At 39.4% G+C, this 14,848-nt stretch overlaps 1 protein-coding gene across 2 annotated transcripts in view; it reads right to left on the bottom strand.

Moving 5' to 3' along the window:
* The window catches only part of CHLSN (cholesin), a 135,173-nt gene extending 121,430 nt beyond the window's left edge, over positions 1-13,743 (bottom strand). The window contains exons 1-2 of one of the 2 annotated variants that reach the window (XM_072878198.1): positions 13,637-13,743; positions 11,770-11,915 (exon numbers count right to left, since the gene is read on the bottom strand). In XM_072878198.1, coding sequence (XP_072734299.1) covers positions 11,770-11,898 — 129 coding nt within the window. In that variant the 5' untranslated portion in view covers positions 11,899-11,915; positions 13,637-13,743. Of the gene's footprint in view, positions 1-11,769; positions 11,916-13,465; positions 13,615-13,636 lie in introns of those variants that run through there. The other variant, XM_072878197.1, reaches the window with a different exon arrangement.
* Positions 13,744-14,848: the final 1,105 nt, after the last annotated feature.

Raw genomic sequence — 14,848 nt, 5'->3', positions numbered from 1 at the left:
ATATGAACTGTGCCTGAAATGACTAAATTTAAACATACTACTTACTTTAAATAAATAAAAAGTCCTCTCCCAGGTGAAAAAATGGCACACTTCTTCCCAAAACTTTTTTTTAACAGCAACTATGTACAAAGTAGTATTTACAGAAATGCCATACAAGTTTCATGTATTTATATATACAACGCACTTTCTGCAGCCTATCATCTTGCAATAACTCATTACCATGGCTTAGCCATGAACCAAGAGACCTGTGCTTTATGTAGTTTTCTTTAAAACTAAACAGCATGATCATCAGTAAACAAAACCTTTCCTGGAGTGTAGGGGAAAGGGGAAATGAGAGTAAGAATTTTGATATAACTGCTTCACTTTTCTCTCTCGTCTCTTCACAAATTGTTTAATTTAAGGAAAGGATTCCGTATGCCCTTCTAAAATGCTGGACTGATGACAAGTATGAGATTTAAAAACCTATTTATCACAGATGCTTACAATCGTTGCTATAACATTCTATATCAAGTGTCCAGACAAGGAAAGTCTAGTATTAGGAAAAACACACTGGGGAAAAAAAGAAAAGAAAAGAAAAAAAAAAAAACACCACACAAACAAAAACAACCAACCAAAAAAACCCAACCCCAAAAAACAGAAATCAAAGAATCCCTGAAATCGTTAACTGCTTTTGAAAATAATACCTTAACACAAAAATGTCTTCAATGCACAGAGTATTACTGAATATCTAGAAACAAAATAAATCCAAACAGCACAAACTAGCACCACTCTGAACCTGATGCGACTGAAAGCAACAGTCTTCCCTCAGCTGCATAGAAAGATATGAGAAAAAGTTATCTGAGACCATTTTAACATGTTAAAGAGATGCTGTAACTTTGCATCCTTTTAACGGTTTTAGGAGATATACTAAATACCAACTGTGCAGGCACAACACATCCACATCTAGAAAAAGCAAAGTCAGTCAGTCTAAAGATGAAGCTTGATTAATTTATGAAAAGCATTACATGATGTGAGGGCATGTGACAGGGAATTTGAATGAATGAGTCAGGTGATCCTAGATTCTATGCAAGACTTTGACATAATACAGGCAAGATGCAAGAAAAGTCACCCCTTCCTTCCCCTTTCTGCTCCACAGAAAATCAGAACACTAGCATTCAGAATAGTCAATCCACCAATTCCAAAAGACAACGTATACTATAAAATAAATTTTTAAAAAAGCAAAAATCAGAATTCTTAAAACATGGTTTTCTTCAATAGTGTTTCTATCAAATAAAAAGATACAGGTTCATCTTATATTCCCCCAATGTAATCTGACATTTATATTATTAATTGAAAATGGCTTATCTGGCATATGAAATCCATTCTACTAAACTTGCAAATAGGCAAGGTTTAAAAAAAAAAATTGAACACAAAGTTTTAACACAAAAATGCTTATAGAATTTCAGACTAAGTACCTGTGTTTTAAACAAAATTTACTGGCTGTACAGTGCAGGCTCTAATCTTTTTTCCAGCCATCAAGTTATGTTAGAAGCTAACTGAATTTTTTCCCGTGTAAGGATTTTGCTGTATTCTCTCAGCTGTTTATTAAGATTGCAAAAGGGAAAAGGTTGTCTGGACAATTTTGAATGGTTAGGATTGTCACATAGGAAATGTGTTAAAAGTAGTTTACAGTAAGTAAAAGCATGTCAAGTTCAATCCTGATTATCATTTAATTCCATTTGAACTTGTTTCTGCATAAGTAGGAAAAACAAGCGAGTGTATGAAGAAGACAGGTTTGAATTTTAATAGCTATTCATGAAGGTGAACCAATTAATTAATTTGATTTTGATTGAAAAAAACAAAGATAAGGGTTTGATTTTAATTTAAGGGACAGAATTAAGGATTTTCCTTCCAAAAGTCTTACCTTACCTATTCAGACCATCAGACAAATATTTAAAATTTTCATCATAGAAGAGCATAGGGCCAAATTAATTGTTTAATTCAATTGATTGAATTATATCTTTGCAATAGAAGTTTACGCTTACATTACCATTGACATCTACAGCAGCTCATCAATACACAGTTAGACCTCGCCATTCCTCATTCAGATACTGTTTGCGTTAAGAAATTATTATTATTTTTACATTCTGTTTCATAAATATGTCACCAATAAACCATTTCCACCTTGGAATTGCACTTTATCTTTTTTATGTTAAATCTGCAATAACAGATGATAGGGAACAAGTCATTTTTAAGACCTGCACACAGACCATCTTTTCTGTATACTCTTAAGCTCTGCTGTCGGGAAGGTATATTGTGGCACATGCCCTGCGCTGTGTTTTAGGGAGACACACGCTGGATTTGAAAATCTGAACACCCTCCATTCATATTTATAATTTAGGTGTCCTTTCTTCAATAGTATTGTCCAAACTATTTATTCCACATTGACATATGATACACCAAACTTTTAGCCCTTGGCTTTTGGCTTCCTTTTAGACTTCCATTCCATCATATGGCAGGATGACACAGCCAGAAGCTAAGAATAAGCAGTTGCATACTGAGCCAGCCACCCAAGACGACGACAAAAAAGCAATGCCTTGTCAGGACTTCAGACAGGGCAGGATCAGCTCATTACTTTCAACTCAGACTCTTACATGCTACTTCAGTTATTTTACATACATCCAGTGAATTCCACTACAAAATTTAAAGATGATTGTCTGAGTCTCACAAAGTAACCTGTGTGTTTAGAATGGCTTCTGAAGTTGTTCAGCCCCGGTGACAAAACCATACTCAGGTTTCCAACCTGTTTTCTCAAATTGTTCAAACAGTCTGCTACAGGTATATACAGAAGTTTTTAAGTTCTAAATTAACGAACTACTGAACTATTCATTTCCAAAAAGTAAAACCTAGCTTTTTAAATATACCTACTCTAAGTAAATATTTAATGCAGCAGGGTAAGCCTTTCCAAAGGAGCAACTTTGCTTACAAGTCCCAACTCACTTGACCTGAAAGCAAAACTACTGAAAAGGCTTAAAACCTTTTCAAATTGCATGAAATGTGTTTTCTGGAAGGACTTCAGAAATACTGTGAAAAGAAGGCACACTAGAGAAACAGGAAAATTATTGGAATATTGTTAAATTATCCTTAGAAATTGGAGTTAAGGCTATTTTTACAGCAAGAGCTCACTGGTAGAATTGCCTAATAGTGGTGGATTTAGATTTGTTTTCTGCCTCAGCAGCAGAAACATTGCCTTTCCCGGGCATTTTCTCAATAGAAACAGTAAAATGATGGCAAATAAGATTTTCTTCCTTTCATGCTCTCTCCATTCAGAACTACAAAAAAGAAATAACCTTTACCTGACTATAGAAACCTTGTAACTCTTGTGTTCCAGTACTTAGTTATGAGTGAAGTGCACACAGCAAACTGAGAGAGAAACCAATGAAAGAGCTCACTTGAACGATGTGATAATATTCCAAATATCCATCTGATGATTGAGTAGCAAGACAGGAAGAAGATACAGATAGATAGTGATGTTTGTGGGAACTTAATTTATAAACTTGCTTGGCTTTCAAACACATAAAGACAGAAGAATGACTTCTGATATTAAAAGCTTAATACTCTTAGAACAGTGAGAAACACAACATGTTTTTTTCTTATTCTAACGTAAAGATGGCTGATGAGGCATGAAACTGTTGAAGTGCCACGCAATCAGAAGCACAAACTTGCTGGTGGAGATGCTGCTAAAGTTGACATCAGATCACATAGAACCTAATTGCATGCTCAGCCCATAACAAGGGGTCCATGAGGATTCATGGAAAACTGTCCCTGTCCCCTGCTAGATTTGTGCTCTTCTTGACTCTCACTGATACTGAGTGAGACCTTTTGGGTCTTGGCCAGAAGATTTTTTTACAAGACATATAGGACAGTCAGCTGCTCCTGTTCTAAGCCCAAAGTAGACCATGGCTTAATCTAGACAAATCTTTGTAAAGAAGAGACCATGTTTTAAATAAACCATGGTAAACTTTTACATGAAAACAAACAAACAAAAAAACCCCCACAAGTTTATTAAAAATGCCTTTAGAAAATCATGGAGCTACAGACTTGGATGTAAGAATAGCCATGAAAGAGGGGACTTCCATAACAAAATAGGAAAAACTTGTCTATTCCCAAGGTAACTAGGAAAAAAGAACCAGCCAATGAGGTGCATGAAGGCTCCAAAGTCTACTCAGAGTCCACAAAAAGGCTATGACCGATTTCAGTGAGCTTTGTATTACAGTTCAGTATAACAGTTCCATAACCACCTAGTTCTTTTACAAGTGGGTGAATATGAATAACTCCCATTTATGATTCAGTATATAATGTAAAGGTAGGATAGAATGACAGTTATTAAAAGCATGTATTTTCTCCACATATTTAAGATTTTCTATTCTCTTCTATATAACCTCTCTGTTCCTTTTTAAGTGATGCATCTCTACGTCTTCGATACATTCTTTGACACATTTCAAACTGTAAGATGGTAGGAGCAAAGCTTTGTCTTCCCTTGTGTCTATATGCTATTTGCAAAAGCCTGGTTTACAGATGCAAATTATTAAGATAATGCTGAGAAATTTAATAAAACATTGGTTGATGATCTTCTGTCTGATGTCCTACAGAACTCTTGTGGGATTCAATTAGAAATAGGTCAATTCATTCAAAGACGGAGTGTGGTTCTTTAAGCAAGAGGTTCCCCTGTCAAATGCCTCCATGGTTGTACCGTCATTATTTCGGGCCGCTTCTAAAAGTCAAAAGATTCATTTTCTGTTCTAATTACCTGTTGGAACAGACAAGCACTTTCCAAGTATTGATTGATCTGTGTGGCTTTGATCTAATACCCAAGAGCCATTTTATCTATGCTGTAATTTATTAATTAACATACATAAATATACACTAATCTTTCATGTGGTTCACAATATTGCATCTAAACACAAAAGGTATTTTGGAGGAGGAAACTTCTGGTGAAATAATTCTAGTTTCTCATTCATACTGCAGAAGCAGCCATCATCCCCCTTTTACCTGCTCCAAAATGTTTTTTTAAATTATTTTTAAATATATTCCATCAATACACAATAATTTGTATTTTATAAAAAGTCTTATACCAGACTCCTACATTGTTTAAAAAAGCAGTAGCGTTCTGTCAAGGACAGGGAAAATTGCTGCTTTTTAGAATAAACATATTTTAAATACCCAAACCTGTGCCATTTTAGGTTTTTTGAACAAATTAACATTAACAAAAGAGTAGTAAGAGCAAGAAAGAGGAAGTAACAAATCCACAAGAATCAGGCTTGCATTAATACGTTATACTGTACACACTTCCAAGTTTCAAACCCTGCCAAGAACAATTGCCTTTGAATGCCCATTTCTCTGTTCTTTATCCTATATCAGAATGAAGCAAACATTTATCCTTTCAAGCTCACAACTTAATTTCTTGCCAAGTGGAATGTGTTTTGTGAATTCAAACATGTAATGGAACTTTTTTTTTTTTTTTTAACTAAAGTTATACATATTTGGAGGGGTTTGTGCCAAATTTTCTATATTCAGCAATTTGGGCCTTTTCCAGTAATTTTAATTTATGATGCCTCTCTCTATGATGAATTAGAAGTCATTAACATAGAACCAGAAAAAATCATAATTGACAAAGGACAGAAAACAGCGTTCTCACTGGACTGGAGCTGGGTGACATGCAGTCAAGCAGACCTAGCCTCTGCTCCTTACTTTGACAACTGCTCGAAGACCAATTTAGCCCACAAGTGGGAATCCTGTGCTGAATTTCAATTTTGTGAAGATATTTGCAGCTAAGTCATGAAAGCAAGGATTTATACTGGAAACCTGACAAGCACTGTCCAGGAAGGTCTCACCACTAAGTAAAGAATGGGAGCTGAGAGGAAACATCAAGTACATGCTCCAAGAAGAGAAGGAAAAATTTTCCCTCTTAATAGCAAAGAAGGAACAGTTGTGTTTCATCACCAAACTCCCCATCACTTTAATACCCTGGCTATATTAATAAGAGTAAGGAATTAACTTTGAATGTATACAGATTAAGGCAAATACCCAGAATTAGCATGAAACTCTTGCCGGTTAATATGTAATGAAGAATGCACAATTCCTTTAAACAAAAGTAAGAAATACACCACATATTGTTTATACCAAACACAGTTGGGGACGTGAGCCTTTCGCCTGGGAAAACCATCTTCAAAGTAGCAACTGTTTTCCCAGCTGTGAATACTCTTTCCTGGGAAATCTATTCCTACCATTACAAAAATAATTTTCAAAGGAATGTAAAATTATTCAGCCTAATCTATGCATATCCGTATTTCAGACAGTATTTTGTACCTTCTTAGACATGACTGTTTACAAAATGCCTACTATTCTCTATAAACACTATATGGTGTCACAATCAAATTTACCTCTTTTAAAAAAATAAATAAATGTATGTTAATTTAATAAAATAATTTAAAGCAACTCTAGCAATATTCTGATGAAAAAATGTTAGCAGAAAACAAATGTTTCAGTCCCAACTGCCCTCAGAGTTTGGGGTTTTTTTAATTTTCTTTTTCCTAATTTCAGAAATATTACATAGATTATAAGAAAGCAGACAAACCAAGTAAGATCTCACACAGTCAGTCATAAATGCCAAATGGGTTTATAGCTTCATAACTTCTTTTCAACTATCAGAAGGCCATCCTGCAGCGAGGCAGTCAGAAGCCAATGGGCCAGCAAACTTGTCTCTTCATGCAAGTAAGAAAAAATACAAATAAAACAAGAATAAACATTCAACTGAAAGGTAGCCCAAAGAAGAGAGAAATAGGCCAAACGTTTCAATTACAGGCTGACCAAAACCAGCAGACTAACAAGAGCACACTAATATCCATACTGACATTTAACTTCTGCCATTTTGGGAAATAGCTGTCACCCCCCCTTTATCACCAGAAGACTGCTAACTGCTGATGTATCCTTACATCAAGGCGTGGGGGGAGACGGAGAGATGGAGGAAGATGAAAGATTGTGTCACCTTCTCTTCATAACATGGACAAAACTCTATTTGCATGTTAGAGATATTTTAAAAATGGTCAAAAAACCCCAGTACAAGACAAGGTTCTTACTTTAAGAGGTTATGCTAACTAAAATGAACTGTTTGGAATTTATTTTCCTTTTTTCAAAATCTAAGACTGGTTAAACAAACAAAGATTAATAACCACGGATAAAACTAATACATACAACAGAGGATTAAGCTAGTAAAGCAAAGCTAAACAAACGCAGAAAGAGTTGATAGTGGAATTGCAATGCAAGCAGTTTCCAAAATATATTTTTAATGTATATAAGATACATCTAATATTGGTAGTCTGGTAATCAGAAGAAAATCCTGCAACATCACACTAAGTTGTAACTTCATGGCATTTTTTAGGATGGGAAAACACAAAACAAGTTATTTTGATGGTTACAAGATAGGCTTCCCATTAAGTAAAAAAAATAAATTAATGGAACAATAAAGGATTACTGAGTTTGTCTGCAAATCATCCACAACTCATTATTTCAACAACAGGCTTTGGTATGAATTAGTGGGTTGTCAAATAAATAAATACGCTTTCCGATGATAGCTTTACAGTATCTGCTTGATAGGTTTTGTAGCATGAATGTCTGGTTTGCATTCATTAAACATTTGAATTACTACCACAGTTACCTGATTACAAGCAGCATTAGAGATTGTATCAAAGTAGCATTCCTAGCTATTCTGCCACGCTCATGCCAAAACGTTTACCTCCACAGCTTAAACATAATTTTATGGGGTTTTCCACCACTACAAGCAAAGAATGATTTTAAATAATCATTTTCTGTGGTTTGTTTTGCTGTAGTACTAGCTACTAGCTTAATAACTCCTTAATGACCTTTATGATAACCTCAAAAAAGCTGAATAGAAAAACCTTTTCCCTACTAATTTTGCCATTTTCCATTTAGTAAACAGTTCTTACTGTTTGGGCACCTGCACACTAGCCCTCTGATTAAAGAAACACCATGAGCTACTTGTTTATTTGCCATTGTTTGTACTATCTGTATGGAATCTCAAAAATTAAATTCCTTTCCCACTGATTTTGCCTTTATCTGGGGAAAATGTTGATTCCTCCTCCTCCAACCATTTGCAGTGCTGAAGATAACAAGGAACATACAAGGGAACACCCACTGACTGTATGAGCATTACCTAAAGTACCCTTCAGCCATGAACAACAGGATTTGATTTATAAAGATCGATTGCCTCTTAGTCATTGTAATCTTCCTTAAAGTTACAATGTTTGCTAGCCTAAATTGGGAAGGAACAGGAAATTAATATTGTTTTCTATGGATTATGAATTTTGAGTCTTGCCTAATAGATGTTCAACTCTGGACTAATTTCTTACTGTTCTGTGAAAGCCTGCAGCTCTGAAAACAGCACACTGGAGAAACAAGATCTACCCTTAAATTACAAGGTTAAAAGATCCTTTGATACAGTAAGGTCATTCTGGGTAGAACTCAAATAGCCTTCATAAACAAAGCAACCACAACATGTTGTTCCCTATCTACAGTGTTCTAAGTGTCAGTACTGCTGTTTTGATAAGCTTCGTGGCACTAAAGCAGCTGAAATTTTGAAGGGTGAAGAAATCCATAAACAGAAGCAAGACATGGGTAATTGCAAAGGAGCACTTACAATGCTTCTGTTATTTAGAGATGACACATTAACAATATTGTAAATATTTTTTTCAGAGAACTGAAACAAAATTAATTTGTCTCAGACAAGGTTCATCAGAAAGTTTTTAAGGAGCCAGTATTTAACTTCAGACCACCAGTCTAGATGGCACACATTAAATCTCTTTTCTTTATGCCTATGTTATGTGACAATTCAAAAGAATAATCTCCAACTATAGGGAGGTTTAACATACGAGTATGTTAGTAAACTACAAAATCATTAAAAAACAAGTACAACTAATGTCCAGGCATTTAAAAAAAAAAATGTTTAAAATGTGGGGTTTATTGCCAAGTAGCTAAATAAAACATTTATGAAAATCTGTCAGAAAAAACCACAAGGCTGAATTAAGTTTAAAAATTTGTATTGCTCAGCTCCACTAGAAGTGTGTCATTTAGAGCTGTGTGGTTCTAAGATCTTTCATGAAAACATTTATATTGGTCTTGAATTGCTCACTGCTATTTAATGTAAACAGAAGAAATTGAGTAGATGAAAATCAATAAAACATCAAGATTACTCTGAAAGGTCAAGTTGTTCCAAGAAAAAATGCTTTAGTCTTAGGCTGGTAAGAATTTTTGAAACAAATTTCATGAAGGAATGATCAATGTACACTAAATCCAGTCACTTAAGACACATTTCAACTCGCCTGCCTGCAGCTCTATAACAAAATCAATTAGAGATTTACATTTTCCACTTTGGAGACTAAAATTGCTGTACTAGAATAGGAAAAAAAGTAAATAATGAGAAAGTAAAGTGACTTAATGAACCAGTGAAACCTCCCTCCCACCAGAAGCAATGTATATTATATGTATATAGCTATTATATAGCTATCTTTTGAGTTCTTTCCATCACATATGAGACTCCTCAGGAGAAACCGGAATCTACCCATCCTTACTTTAAGAATGCCAAAAAAAGTTTTCTTTAATTCAGTTACTGCATTAGAAGTCAATCAAAGCTCATCAGAATCCAGTCATCATGCTTCAGAAATTTCTGTAGATCTGTCAAGGTTCCAGCTTATTTTAAAGTAACAGAAATAAAATTAAAGAAAGTAAGGTTGACAATAAATACTCTCAGCAGTTGCCTTAATTTTTGTTCCAAATTTCTTCTTTGGAACCATCCAGACTAACTGAGCACATCACTGCAGCTTCAGAGTTCCTCCTGATCTTCCTGTACACACAAAGGAATTTTACCTTGTTTTCTACTACATTTCCCATGCTGACAAGGTTTGATGACCAAAAGCATTTTAAAGCGTAATTGCCTTTGTGACTTAACCAAGTATTTCACACAAAGCTGGGAGTACACATGCTGAGTAACAATCATAAACTAGTTAACTGCTAACTTTCATTAACCATTTCTGAAGTAAAATTGTTTAAGATCTGCCTAACATTTTTCATTCTCAACAGCCATTTCAAACAAAAAGATGTGGTCTACTAGCTTACGCTTTCCTACTATCAACAGTTATGGTTTATAAAACCGATGCCAAAAAATGGCTTGTCATAGACCTTATATGGTATTCCCTAAAACTAACACTATATACATGTTTAAGCCACCCACTGACACCAACTTTTAGAATTCTAAGAACTGTTGTGCCTAGTGGTGTTCCCTAACAGTATTAAGGATTCTTCTTTCCATTTAATATTTGCTCTTTCTTTCACAGTGCTACAGTCTGCATGGCTGACAAAAACTAACTTGGGGGTTCTAAGAACTTATCACTTGACATCAGATGGTCCAAAAAGGCCCTGCTTGCCTGGAGTTTGAAGCCCACTTGGGATTTTTTACACTTTTACATGAAATTATACAGATTGCCACAGGCAATAAAATTTTAATTTTGACATTTCAATTTTACCCTCTTTTATCCTGGAAAATTATTTTCACTCAAATTGAATTATTGTACTCTGAATCTAAAGTCTATAATACACACCCTACAAGGGAAAGGAGAAACGTTCCCTCTTATTAAGTTATAAATACCAGATTTTCTATTTTTGCTTTGATATAGACAAGGATGCAATCTTTCCCTGCTTTACTTAGGAACATTTCTGCTGAGTTCAAAACTGCAAGAATTTACAGACCTCTGAATAGCTACTGCCAATAGGTTGGCTTTTCTTATATTATGCTTCACAAACTCTAAATGTAATAGCTGGAGACACTTATGCATGCAAAAGCTCTCAAAAAATATTCTTGCCAATGAGCTTAAATGAAGTCTAATAACAAAATAAGAAGTACTACTTTTTAGTTATATGATCTCCATTGCACTATACATCTCATGATAAATGAAGTAACAAGCAGCTTTCACATCTATTTTGTTAGGCCAGGATAAGAGAATTTTTAAGACCATGGCTTAACATCACCTTGAGAATTCCTGAGGAAAACACCTTCGCCTTTCCTTCTCTACTTCTCGGCAGTATCAAACTGCTTCATATTTCTTTGATCCACGTTCTACAGTAACCACTCAGAACAGCAGAACTGAATCGCCCTGTTTATGTATCATTTCCATCACAAAAAGCTTACAGCTCTAAGTTTCCACTTAAATAACATCTCGATATTGCTAATTTCAGTCTCATAAAATTAATTCATAAAATTATCAGTAACACAAAGAGACTGCTGACACCTTCTGGCCACTTGACATTCTGTCCAAAAATCAAGAAGATTTCCAAGAAAACATCTTTCATGTTTTTCCAGCCCCTCAGGATCACATGAAGGCTTAAGCTACGCCTATATTGCCATATGACAGTTGCTTAAAGCCATTTGGTTCGCCTTTTACCCACATGCTCTGTCTTCCACAGAAGCATCCAAAACAGAGATCATGTACTCCGACTGCTACAATCGTATCCAGATTTGTCTTAATTTATCTTCTCCTTTTGGTATCTATCTTATTTTGGTATTTATCTTCACTCTAGGTATATCACATCCAAGGAATCATTGCAACTGAATCAAATAGTACGTTCAGATTCAGTACTGAATCTCTAAACCCGTCACATCACAGGTAACAATATAATTCAATAAAATGCAGATAAACAGTCAAAACAGGGAGAACCTACCTGCAGATTTTGTTTCTTTTTCTTTGGTTCAGTTTCCGATTCCAGCTCTCCCTTTTGGGCCACATGTTGCTTTAGCTTTTTTCTTTTTTCTGCCTTCTTTTCTTTTTTTTCCACATTCATTTTCAGCATTCTAAAATAGAACTATTCTGTAATAGAAACCACCAAAGTGCAATTAGAACCCTTTTTTATATTAAGTATCAGTCTTGTATATAGACAGGGTTATACTATAATTACACTGGTGCAAGAACTTTTTGTGACTACTTAACTATGAAATGTATGCTTGCACTGAATTTTGACCCATTTTGGAGAATTTTCATCATGTTTCCTTTAGGAATACATTATAGTTAAGCTACTGTAAAACTAGAATGTCATTCTCCTGTAGAAAACTCAATACCTATTGTCCTCACAGGCCCCATTGTGGAAAATGCTTCACTGACCTTCCTGGTAGTAATCCCCCGTAACTGTGCTTTCTGCAGGTTATAATGCACCACATTGAACTGTTTGATCAACTGTCTACCTCAGTTAACATCAACCTGACCTCTCTCTTCTCAAAATACATTAATGTGACTGTTAGTTACCTCATTAATATACATATCTGTGCATACACACATACCTACAAGCAAAAAGTAAGCCCACTTTATTACTAAATAGATAGTTTTAAACCACCAATTCTGTTTCTACTGTAAGTTTTTCTATTTTCATATAGAATATGGAAAAACTATGCTTAAAGAATTATGTCTCATGAGTTTTATCTTTCATTTTACACTGACGTAAAGGCAGAGGCAAACAGGCGCTGCAGAAAACCTGTGTCTGAAACCAGGTCTAGTTGTAACTGTGTATTATTTCCCTGAGAGAAAAATCTGATTTAAGTGGCTTTGAACAGCTGCCCCAACACAGTCACTTTCTCAGCAACAGCACAAACATAACGCTGGACTCAATCACAAATATTTAGCTTGAAACACACTCTGAAAGATAAAACAACCCACAGACCCAGTTTGGTAGGCACCCACACAGCTGAACCCGCACAACTGATGGGTAGAACGGCCTATGCCGCCTGACAGAGCAACAGGGACCCACGTCCTCGACGCCTCTGCCACAACGGCCCCTCAGTTAGCGAGGCTCCTGCCAGGCCAGGCCAGGCCAGGCCGGGGCCTGGAGGCGACCAGGCCCGGGGCAGGAAAGCACCGCCTCAGCTGGCGGGCAGCGCTCGGGGGGCGCCCGGTCACTGGCTTCCCTACACAAGACCCCTGCGTTCGCTTTTCCTTTTATTGAGGAGCGAGTTAAGACTTCGTGACTGGAAAGTTTCTACATTTGAGTAATACGTTCTCAAGAGCAGCCACCAGACCACCTTTCACGGGAAAACTAACGTTACTGTCTTGCCTCCAGCACTACCCCCCAGCTCCTCCCCAGCGCACACCCGGCACCGCGGTCGGGGGGGAGTCGGCGGGGGTCGGAGGCAGGCGGCTGGGGGACCGGAGAGGGAAGCCGCCCCCGGGGCAGGAAGCGACCCCCTCAGTCACCGCCGCCGCGCCTGTGGCCGGGCCGCCCCGACCCTCCCACAGTCGCCGGCCGGGCCCGGCGGGGCAGGGAGATCCCCGCGGTTCCCGCCGCCCCTCGAGGCCGCCGGGCGCCTCACGGTGGCCCCAAGGGTGGGGGCACAGAGCACGCAAACCCCGCACCCCCTACCCGCACGCACCTCTCAGACCCGCCTCCTCCGCACATTTAACTGAGCCCCACGCTTGGCGCCGCAGCCCGCCCCCTCCCTCTCACTGGCTACAAGGAGAGAACGGAGGCGTCTGGTTGGCCCTCGGCATGCCAATCTCCCGGGTGGCCAATAGGAAGCCACGCTCGGACTTAAAGCGCCCACCTGGAGCACGCGTGCTGAGGAGCGCTCGGCCGGCTTTTGGAGGCGCGCTTGACGTCACCTTTCCGCGCCGAGGTCCGCCAGGGAAGACGTTCCCGCCTCCCGCGTAGGGGCGGGGCCACAGAGCTTGCCCCGCCCCTCGTTGCCTGGGTGATCCCCGCCAGGCTCGGGCTTTCCCCCGGGCCTGACAGGAATCCCCCCCCGGTTCTGACAGGGATCCTCCCGCACCCTGGCAGGGATCCACCGCGCCCTCACAGGGACCCCCCCCGGTTCTGACAGGGATCCTGCCGCACCCTGGCAGGGATCCACCGCGCCCTCACAGGGACCCCCCCAGGTTCTGACAGGGATCCTGCCGCACCCTGGCAGGGATCCACCGCGCCCTCACAGGGACCCCCCCAAGTTCTGACACGGATCCTGCCGCACCCTGGCAGGGATCCACCGCGCCCTCACAGGGACCCCCCGGTTCTGACAGGGATCCTGCCGCACCATGGCAGGGATCCACCGCGCCCTCACAGGGACCCCCCCCGGTTCTGACAGGGATCCTGCCGCACCCTGGCAGGGATCCACCCGCGCCCTCACAGGGACCCCCCCCGGTTCTGACAGGGATCCTCCCGCACCCTGGCAGGGATCCACCGCGCCCTCACAGGGACCCCCCCAAGTTCTGGCAGGGATCCTGCCCCACCCTGGCAGGGATCCACCCGCGCCCTCACAAGGACCCCCCCCGGTTCTGACACGAATCCTCCCGCACCCTGGCAGGGATCCACCGCTTCTGACAGGGACCCCCCCTCTCCCAGGGCCTGACAGGGATCCCCTCAGGGCCTGGCAGCACCCACCCCTGCACTGCCCGTGAAGGACACGCGGTGGGAGGCCAGCCCCAGGGATCCCCACGTAAGCCAGGGGTGCCACTGGCCACAGCAGGCTCACATGTCACCCCGTGGGTGCCATGCCAGCTGCTAACACGGTGAGATGGGGCTCTCTGGAGAACGGTGGTGACCCCTTTTAGCCAGGAGATCCTAAAGGCTCTGTGTCTGAAGCAGCGTTATCTGCTGTCCTGATCAGGTCTGAGGGAATGCGCTGGGAAGAGGCAGACGCTGCAGTCTGAGGGGACAAGAAAATATCTCCGAGGACAAGGTTTCCAAGGAACAAATTGGTTTCCATGTTTTCATTTTCTATAAATACTGTGTGCACAAACATTTCCATTTCCCCTTGGTAATT

The sequence above is a fragment of the Ciconia boyciana genome, chromosome 13 (assembly GCF_034638445.1).
Source record: "Ciconia boyciana chromosome 13, ASM3463844v1, whole genome shotgun sequence".
Lineage (NCBI taxonomy): Eukaryota > Metazoa > Chordata > Aves > Ciconiiformes > Ciconiidae > Ciconia > Ciconia boyciana.
The sequence above is the reverse complement of the archived record's forward strand: the minus strand, read 5'-3'. Positions and strand labels throughout refer to the sequence as shown.